Raw genomic sequence first — 10,452 nt, 5'->3', positions numbered from 1 at the left:
CAAGCCCAAACCTTCTAACACAGATAATTCTGAGTGAGGGGAACTGCTGGAATGAAGTTCAGCTGCAGACCAAGAGCAGAGACTTTGTGTTTTCAGGGACTGTCACTGTGCTGGGTGAGCCCAGGATGCCTCCCTGAGACCCTCCTGCTCTTGCTCATGATCTGTTGGCTGAAGTAACCAAAACCAAGCCCAAATCACCCATCTTTAACCCCACCAGCACCGAGCTGTGCAGAGCTTTCCTGCAGGAAGGAAAAGCTCAAACAGAAACGTGGAGAACTGTGCAGAAACCAACCTGGTGCCAAGAATGGGTTCAGAGAAGTAACAGGTTGTGGTGGTTTAGACACCAGAGAATCCAGGTTCACCAGGGCAGCGTTGGGGCCCAGGAAGGACTCCGGGGTTTTCCGGGCCGTGCTCTGTTTGCCTGATGTCCCACTGGAGTGCTGGGACTCAAAGAGATCAGGACTCGTGGTACCACTGTGCTGAGATGGCAGAGTGGAACCTGATTCAGCTGCAACAACACAAAGGGACAAAGAGAACTCCTGGTTAATGCACAGAGGCAGGCAGAGAGGAGCCTGCAGTGTGTGAGAGCAGAGGTGCTTTATGCTAAGTTTGTGTTAGTCAGGGCTCAGTGTTTCAGGCTGTTACACCCTCTCAGCATGCAAGCAGGTCAATGTCCTTTAGCAGAGCATGAAGAAGCTGCAGTCAGAGTTGCAGTGCTCTACTGATGGAATTCCCACAGCTTTGCTGCTCCAGGTGGGACTCACAGGCTCCAGGGAACAGATACTCCAAAGCCTTGGCTTGTGCCCTGGCCCTACACCACTGCTGTGCCCTTCCTAGCTGGATTCCAGCCAGGGATTTCTTCTCAAAAAGCCCAGCTGTGCTTGAGGCAGAACCATCCTGAGAGCAAAGGTACCACAGCACCGACAGGGTCTGGCAGTTTTGATTTACTGACCATTGACCAGAGGAAAAATAAATTAAGAGTATTCAGAGAAGGCACTTTCTCATCTTCCTGCTGGAATTTACACATTTGAGAGATTCAGTCAGCATGGTTCTGGTTGAGTCTCTGAGCATAAGCCCTGCTCCAAACATGTTGGACATTGGAAATTAGGAAGTCCAACAAATTTCTGGGTCAATGCAGCAAAAGGTCACAGGGTGCAATTCCACGGATTACAAAAGGCCCATTCCCCACGAGTTCATGCACAGGCCAAAATGCGAACAAGGAGCTTTTACTGCTGCATCATCACTTCCTTCCCTTTGTGAAAACTGATTTTTTTGTTCAGTAAAATTTAAGATCAGAGACATTTGTTGCCGTGACTGTCACCCAACCTGTCCACATGCTAAGAATTTGATTCGTACCTGGCTTTTTGGAAGTTCGAAGTGTGTCAAATTCAGAAAAATCATCTTTAACTGTACCATTCAAATTACTGAAGAGGTCAAAAGATGTACTTCCTGTTCAAAACAACAAGACAGCCCTGTCATTAACACATCTTCGGTTGCATCACACAGCTGATCCTCCTGGAAGCAATTCCTAACCCATTCCTGTTACCAAGAAGCCACCACAGGTTCCAGGGCAGCAGCTGGGAGTGCTCCTACTCTGAGCTGGGAGCAGGAGAATGTCACAGAATTGTCCTTTCTGACAGCATGGAACAGCTAAATCAGAGCAGTTTGCTTTTGGATCAGTGTAGGGCACACCTGAGCATGCTGGGGTTTGGTTGATTGAGTGTCTGCATTAGAGACAAGCAGATCTTGCTGTGGAAGGAGAGAACAGAAATGGATTTACAGCCTCTACTATCAAGTGTTAATCGGCCCTCAAGGAAAACACCTCCAGTGATGATTTCATTTCTGTTTCCCAAGTGGAAAGGAGGAGGAATGCCAGAGCAAAGGTTGTGGAGATGGCAAAGCACCAGCTGAAGCACCAGCACTCACCCAGAGTTTGCAATCAATGAAACATCACCATTTCCAAAGGTGGACACACTCTTACCTCAGACTGGAGGCACAAAAACAACACCTAAATGATCAGCAATCACACTCCTGAACAGCTGTGAGGTTTGTGTGGGCATTTTTAATTAGCTGAAATGTTTTCTTAGTTTACTTTTAACCTTCAACACATTTCAAGCAAGAAGAGCTCAAGATGACAAACCCCAAGAGAATGAGTGAAAATGGAATATAAAAACAATATTTATCAAGAACAAAGAACCACCAGAGCTAAATGCTCATTTCACAATGCTCCAGCTATTGCCCTTTGCCCAGGGAAAAGCTGCTTAGACAACTTTTTGCAGCACTCAGATTCCTTTGTCTGTTGTGTACTGGGATGAGTGACGAGCAGAAAATGCATTTTGGATGCTTTTAGCCACGGTGCCAATATGAAAATGCCAGGTATTAACACTCATCAAGGTTGTATTAGTTACAAAGCATGAAAAGACAATTGCAGCAGCACCTTCTGCATCTTTACCAGGGCTCAGGGAGGGTTTCACACCCTCAGTCTGAAGGAACAAACCTTCATTTGCACCTCTAAAAGTCTCCTCCGAGCTGCTCAACCTGTCAATCTACATCTGCAGAGGCATCCATCTGCAGAGCTATTTATCATGAGGAAAGGTGAAATTAGAGTATCATTCATTGCCAGAAATGAAGTCCTTGTCTAATTAAAGATAAAACCCAAGAGCAGCAGCAGTCCCAAGTGCTCAGCAGGCAGCCACAAATACCAGGAGGAGCACGAAGCAGCACCACTAATTCAGAGCTGTAAGTCCGAATAATTACATTTAAATTTCTTTTTCCTCCTGGTTATTACAAATCCCTTTTGTTTTGAAGACCAATTCTGCCAACTGTCCAGCTTCTTTGAACCACACAATGCAAGAAAACCATTTGGACTTCTCCTCATTACTCAAATAAGGTGGATATGGGATGAGAATATTGCTCACCAGAAGTGGAGAGAGGTTTGTTTGCAGGTGCTGATCCCCAAGGATCCACAGAAGATTTTGCTGCAGTAGAAGATGGCTGAGCAGGAGCCCAAGGGTCCACATTTTTGGCCAGAGGCTGAGCTGTGGATCCTGCTGGTGCTGCCCAAGGGTCAACAGAAGCAGCTGGTTTGGCACCTGCAAGAAGAATCAGCAGGAAGAGAAGTCAGTGCAGCTTCCCTTTGGAAGGCTTTCCTTGGAGACTGACCCCTCCCAGGGGCCTTTCCTCCCAATTAACACCGAGCATTAATGGGAGCAGCAGCTCAGCACCAGCCACTCCCAGCACTGGTCACACTCTGACCAACAACAGCACCAGGAAATTGTGGGCAAGGCAGAGGAATGAACAATTCCCCTCTCTGAACCTGGATACAAATACCTGCAGTTCCAACAAGAAAATAAACTTGCCTTTGTTCCTGACATTGCCACCACAAGTGACAATCCCTGGCTGGAGGTGACCTAAATCACAGGCTCTATTTATGAGCTCAGGGGAAAGTGAGTTTATAAAAAGCCCAAAGGTAAAAGGTGTGAGATACACAACATTAACCCTTGGACAAAGGAATCTGTAAGATTCAGAGGGAATGTTTTCCAACTCTTTTAACCACATTGCTATTTTATAAAAATATCATCAGCTCCCCTGAGCCAGCTGTGCTTTTTTATTCCCATTTCTAAGCACTCCTGACACACATCTAAGCTGCCCACTGATAGCCCTTTATTATTTTTAACCCAATGCCTGTGTGTCCAGGGCTCTCATTTTTACTGGAAGATGCTGACAACTCTTCATTCCTACAAATTCAACCACCAAAGGTTTAATTCCCAAATGAGGATTTTATAACCCAAGAGAGCAGGACAGAATCGCCCACACGCAACAACTCTTACCTTCAATATCCTGCAGGTTTCAAATTACAACTGAAAATTATTTTAGTTTTTAAAACTCCATTCCACTCCCCTGGCATCCCAATATTCCTGTAAATCAGGAATGTTGCACACAGTGGCACAAATTCCAGCTGGAATTTTGGGTTTTGTTTCATCAGCAGGCACGTGGTCGCTACAGCTCCGGAGCAGGAAATGCCAAAAGTCTCCAAGGAAGCCCCATTATTCCCACACCAGTACTCCCATTTCCTTCATCTGCCCCCAGTGCTGAGTTAGGAGCAGTGCCACACTAATGACAGCATTTCCCATCTCCAGCAGCTTCCCAAAATGTCCTTTCTTCCCTAAAAGGAGCACTCAAAATGAGAGTGTGCTCGGGAAAATCCCTTCCCAGAGCTTCCATCAGCTCCCCTGGAACACCACAGCACTGGCAGGATTTGGGAAATGCAGTTTCATGAGTCATTTTTTTTTACCAGCAAATTCATAAACTTGCATCTTTGAGACTATCCCTGGGAGAATCCAGCAGGGATTGTGCTGTGGTGAGAGAATGCTGGGAAGCACTGAGGAAATGATACGGCTGGAACTGGTACAAGGAAAATCCTGTCAGAGGGTGACACATCAGGCTGGAGATTTGAGGAAAGTGGATTTTGGTTGCTTTTAGCCATGGAAAAACAAACTGAATGACCTTAGGGCCCAAAATCTGGGCTTTTTCTCAGTTCCTATCACCAAAAAAACAAGCAGGTTTGGAATGATGACCTGGCAGTTGGCCCAGGAGCTTTTTAGGTGTCTTTAATGCCATCATGAGCAGGGGAAAAATCCCCAAACAAGGCAATTCATTATTAAACTTCCAATTTTTCATCAGGAATCTGATGGTGGTGTGTGGATTGCAAATGACTTGGAAGCATCTCAGAGCAGAGGTTGTAGAATCACCAGCCCGAAGCAGAACTGACAGAACAAAGCTGTCAATCCTCATGGAAAAGCTTCATCAAGATTTGCACAGAAGCTCCCTGCCCTTTAAAAAAGTCAAAAATTCCAGCAAAGAAATAGATCCAGCTCCAGTTCCAAGCGTTACACTGTGAGAAACCATCCACTTTCTTTCAAAGGTGGACAGGCTGTGGCTGATCCAGACATCAGCCCACCATACAGGCAGCAACACACACACAGAAAAAAAACACACAAAAATTTGGCTTAATTGCTCTTTAAAATGTGAAACTCTGCACCTTTCCCTTCAGAAATATTCCATGGATTTAGCACTGAAAACCTATGGAACACTAAGTGTTTTAAATGGCAACCTGCATGTTTTTGTCTGCTATAAAAATCTTCATTTAAGTAATTTAATCCTTTTGGTTCTGGCCATACACAAACACATCACAATTCTCTAGGAGCAACTAAGGACATGATAATTCACACTGATGGCCTTCCTAAGCTCAGCACCCTGCCTAAATATCAGATTAAATTCTGGGGATAGTCTAAACCCATGGCACTGGACGCAACCATCAGGGAGACATGAGTTGGACAAGTTGGTTTTGCTGTAAACAGAAATGCCACTCTCCTCTTCCTCAGCATTCAAACTGCACACACAGAAACCCACCTGCTTAAAAAAAAATGCAACTGCCATTGGTTTCTGCTTTGAAATGAGGAATTTAGTGAAATGACTGAAAATGGACTCATACACAAGCTGGACATTGCGCAGCTTTTAAATGCTCAAGGTTAAAAAGCAAAACCCTGAAAATGCCATTGCTCCTGGCAGTTTGCTCTTACCAAAGGATTGCCAGGGGTCAGAGGCAGGGGCTGCAGCTGTGGATCCTCCCCAGGGATCCGTTTGGTTGGCAGCAGCAGCAGGAGGTCCCCAGGGCTCGGTTTTGGGCGGGGCAGGTGCCGAGGAGGGCAGGGCATCCATCAGGTCCAACAAGGTGGTGTGCTGAGGGCAGGAATAAGCTGAGCTTTACTCGAGAGCCTTGCCAGGCTTGAAGTACAAACCCGTGACAGTGAAGAAGCAATTATGATTACTATTATTGTTATTATTATTATTTTTCCTTTTACACGTCTGCATTGTCTAGTTCCAAATTTAAACCCACATGGAAGAAGCTTTAAGCTACACAAGAAAGCAAACCCAGAAGCATAAAAGAGCTCAGTATTAAGCTAAGTTTGTGTTACTGTATTTCAGGGAGTTTCTTAGGCGAAGGCACTACCTCCTTCTTTTTGGGAATTTTAATTGTGTCTCTGCGACTCTCCTCCAGAGCCATCTGTAATCTCAGATCGTCCCCGCGTCTGAGGCGCTCCTCCTGCAAAGGAAATCAACACTGGTGATACAGACCACGAGCCTGCTCTGAGCTGTGCTCCACAGGGCTGCGATTTCCACAGAACACACACCAGGGAAAGGAGCTTTCCTCTGATTCCTGCCTCAGGAGCACCCCGACCCTGCTGTGCTCACAACAACAGCCAGCTTGCCGCTTGGGATTGTTTTATTCGTTCCAAAATTAAAGTTAAAAACACCACGGAACTTCAAGTGAAGAAGCCATTTTTAAATTAGCATCATGGTTTTTCAGCATTCAGATCACCACTGAGGGGTGCAGGGAGCTAAACTGAAATCTCCCTTGCTTCTGTTCACTTCCCTCCACGCTGGTGCAAGATCCACCAAGGGAATCAAGTCCTGCCAACTCCACGTGTAATTTGAAGGTTTAAACATCTGTAACTACAATGTTTATGTCACATTCAACTCCTTTAAGTATCTCTGCTTGCATCACGTCTCTCAGAAGTTGACTAATCCCCAGCTTGTCATTTTTGAAGCTACTTCAAAAGCTTAGATTCTGATTTGTGGTTTTGTTCCCTTTATTGCCCAATAATGATAAAGGTTACTGGGTGATAGTTTCCCTTTCCAAGCACTCATGATTAACAGAATTGTAAACTGAATTGTCAGAGGAAGCCTCTGAAATATTACAGGCACTCAGCACGGCTGACTTGAATTTTCACTCAGAGCTTTGTTATATATTAAAATATTTTATCCAAATTTACTCCAAATTCAGAATGAAGCTGCTAAGAATCAGCACAGGAGCATAACCCAGGTGATAGATTAGGAGTCAATTTGCTTTAAATCATGATTTTTAATATATTCTGGTTCTTTGTGCCAGGTCACCCTCCTGTTCCAGGAAGTCCCACCGAAGGACAGAGCGTTCCAAGCTCCCCTGGGATCAGAATGCAGTGACATCCATGGAGCTTTTCAGGAGAGTCCTGGTTTCAGCTCCTCCTAACCGAGAACAGCTTCAGCAATGTGATGATTAACATCCTCCCACACAAAGTCTTCTCTCAAAGTGACTGGCATCTTCCACTAGTCTCAACAGCTCGGAGGCTGAAGTTACTTTAAAAAGAGATTTAGAGAATAATAATAAAAATAAAACCAATAAAACCCACACACAAGATTCCACCTGGAGCAAAGCCAAGCTGCCATAAATGAAATGAAATTAAATGAAATTAAATGTAATAAAATGAAATAAAATTTTAAAATAAGATAAGATAAAAATAAGATAAAGTATTATAAAATAAAATTATATAAAAGAAAATATAAAATTAAAAATAAATAAAATAAAGATAAAAATAATAATAAATAAAATAAAAAAATAAAAATAAAAAAGATAAATAAAATTAAATAAAAGTAAATATAAAAATAAAAATAAAATAAAATTTAAAAAATAAAATAAGATAAAATAAGATTAAATAAAAGAAAATAAAAATAAAAGTAAAATAAAATAAAATAAGATAAAGTAAGATAAGATAAAAAATCAAAAAAATTAAAAATTTAAAAATAAGAGAAAATAAAAATTAAAATTAAAATTAAAATAAAATAAAACTTAAAAATAAGTAATGAATTAAATAAGATAAAATAAGATAAAATAAAATAATAAAATAAAAATAAGAATAAAAATAAGAATAAAAATAAAAATAAAAATAAAAATAGATAAAATAAAAATAAAAATAAAATAAAATAAAGTAAAGTAAAATAAGATAAAATAAAATAAGATAAAATAAAAAATAGAAATAGAAATAAGAATAGAAATAAAAATAAAAATAAAAATAAAAATGAAAATAAAAATAAAAATAAGATAAAATAAGATAAAATAAAAATAGAAATAGAAATAAAAATAGAAATAGAAATAAGAATAGAAATAAAAATAAAAATAAAAATAAAAATAAAAATAAAAATAAAATAATAGAATAAAAATAAAATAAAACTAAAAGAAGATAAAATAAAATACTATAAAACAAAATAAAAATAAAAAATAAAAATCCCATAAAATTAAAAATAAAAATAAAATAAAATAAAATAAGATAAAATAAGATGCAACCAGGGACAGCAGGCTGCAGTGCGCACTCTCGGGCACGGGCTCTGGAAAAGCCCCCGGGGCACCGACCTGCTCCGCCACCTCCCGGCTCATGGCCAGCGCCAGCTGCAGCTGCAGCTCCTCCTCGCCGCTGGTCTGGGGCCGCGCCTGCTCCAGCTCCGAGGACACCCGCGGGGACGTCGCTGTTGGGAGACAAAGCCCGGCACGTTCAGCACAGCAAGAGAGATCGGGCTCGGTTCCTGCACCCCACGCTGGGTTTCAAAGCTCCTTCAGGGTGAAGCTTCTGCCAAGGGTGAGGGGGTAATTTAGCTCTGCTAAATTACAGTTCAGCTGCTTTTAAGGGAAAATATTCCTGGAAAATCAGGTTTTTTATAGGGCTGTGATATCAAGAAGTACCCCCAGCTGGATAAACCCTGAGTGTGTCAGAGCTCCTGACTTAAAAATTCATTGCTGAAGGAAACATTTGTGGGTATTTCTTACATCTTCCTTACATTTCTTATATCTTACATCTTCCAGTGTCAGTAAGGATCTGCTGGGAGTGGGCCAATATCAGGGTAAAGCTGGATACCACCCACTTTTCTGTAAAATAATACAGTCTTAATGGGAAGATAAAGAACTATTCTTAACTGCTGAGCAGGCTTGGGGATAAACAAACCAGCTATTCAGACTCCAAACTGACACAAATACAGGATCAGTCTCTGTTACAGAAGAGTTTGGTAGATGGGTTGGGGGTGTTGGTTGGTTTCTGGGGTTGGTTGGGTTTTTTGGGGGTATCTCCTCCCCTCCTCTTCAAGGAACAGTCAACCTTGACAGCTAAAATATGCAATTTCTCAACACACAAACCATCTTTTAGCGATGTCTTCACTCCAGGAGCATGTGAAATTCCCATCCTACACCGCTAGCAGGTTTAGCACTACACAGTAATTAAACTATTTTGTGCTCACTCTCTCTCAGACAATTCTTTAGCATCCAAATCATTCACACAGGAATTTTACCTCGCTTTGGCAAGGAAGTTTGTATTTAGTGGCTGGACTGATGATTAGTTTGGCAAAATATATACTGATATTTAATACATTTAATTGAATGTTTCAAACTAGCGTGTCAAGCTCGAAGAAATCAAGTTTCTTCCTACCATCTCAGCTGGGCATGTGAAAATGAGACTGCCAAACTCAGTTTGAAAACCACTTTTTCATCACTACTTTAATCCTCCAAGCACTTCCCAGTCTTGTCTCTCCTTAAGTTTCAGGCCAAAATGGCATCACAAAGCAAGTGGAATTTCCTCATCCAGCAGGGCAGAAGGAAGTGGAAACAAGGAATGACCTTTCCTCCTTCCCACCACAGCCCGAGGTGCCCTCCCACCCCATCTGCTTCTAAAGGCACAAATTAATTTATCACCCACAACGATTCTTCCACCTTGTGCTGATCCTGAAGCTCTCAAGCCAACCTTACTTCAATTAAGATGCTGCTCATAGCTCCATTCTATTACTCTTTCAAACTTTCTCATATAAAATAATTAAATTTAGCCTGGTTGATGAGTACTTACTGCTCCAACAGTCACTGCCAGGCTCTCCACTACATTACATTAAAAATATGATGATTAAAGCATGTGATAATTCCCAGCCACTCACCAAATACAGGTAATAAATTAGCACTAATTCTAATCATTCTAATCCAAAAGGATGATTTTAAACCAGGATGGAGGTGGAAACACTTCCCTTTGGGAGCCCAGAGAATGTTTTCTGTTTATCTTTGCCAGAAGAAGATGGAGCAGTTTATGGTTGTCAAATACCAGAGAGAGAAAAACTATTTCAGAAAAAGGGGCAAGAATTCATGGTATAAACTGGCCATGGATGGATTTGAGATGCAGATGGAGAAGAGCAGTTTTGCAGCAGGGATTAGAGAAGGAAAGAGCCCTAACTGGTTTAAAAGCAGAGCCTGGGACAAATGGGACAGCAGCAGAGTCACCTGAGAACAGATGGCACCTGGACTGGGAGCAGGGAGGAACCTTCTGCTCTGCTGGGCTTTTAACTGTGCGGGGGAAATGGGATTTCCTGCATTTCCTGCATCCCAGCTCTTCCATCTCTGCTCACATCACTGCATTCCACAACAACCAAGAGCCTGATGGCAGAGTGACATTAAAATTCAAACGATGCAAAACGGGTTCAATTCCATTGCTCTTCCTCCCATCTCCGCACAAAGGACTTGCTGAACTCACTGCCCGGTGCATTCCTGCCTGGAAAAGCTGTTAAAAGCAGGGATTGCATCCCACTCCAAGCCTTCCCCTGGCTCTG

General features: G+C 42.1%; 1 protein-coding gene across 4 annotated transcripts in view; it reads right to left on the bottom strand.

Annotated features, from left to right (window-relative positions):
• Positions 1 to 10,452, bottom strand: part of EPN2 (epsin 2) — a 44,200-nt gene that overhangs the window by 5,306 nt on the left and 28,442 nt on the right. For 3 of the 4 annotated variants that reach the window (XM_053957358.1, XM_053957359.1, XM_053957360.1), the window contains 6 exons: positions 8,231 to 8,343; positions 6,014 to 6,106; positions 5,583 to 5,742; positions 2,919 to 3,092; positions 1,357 to 1,449; positions 293 to 508 (listed from right to left, as the gene is read on the bottom strand). In XM_053957358.1, coding sequence (XP_053813333.1) covers positions 293 to 508; positions 1,357 to 1,449; positions 2,919 to 3,092; positions 5,583 to 5,742; positions 6,014 to 6,106; positions 8,231 to 8,343 — 849 coding nt within the window. The remainder of the gene's footprint in view (positions 1 to 292; positions 509 to 1,356; positions 1,450 to 2,918; positions 3,093 to 5,582; positions 5,743 to 6,013; positions 6,107 to 8,230; positions 8,344 to 10,452) is intronic. The other variant, XM_053957361.1, reaches the window with a different exon arrangement.

This window comes from Vidua chalybeata, chromosome 16 (assembly GCF_026979565.1).
Source record: "Vidua chalybeata isolate OUT-0048 chromosome 16, bVidCha1 merged haplotype, whole genome shotgun sequence".
Lineage (NCBI taxonomy): Eukaryota > Metazoa > Chordata > Aves > Passeriformes > Viduidae > Vidua > Vidua chalybeata.
This window is presented reverse-complemented; position numbering and strand designations above follow the sequence as displayed.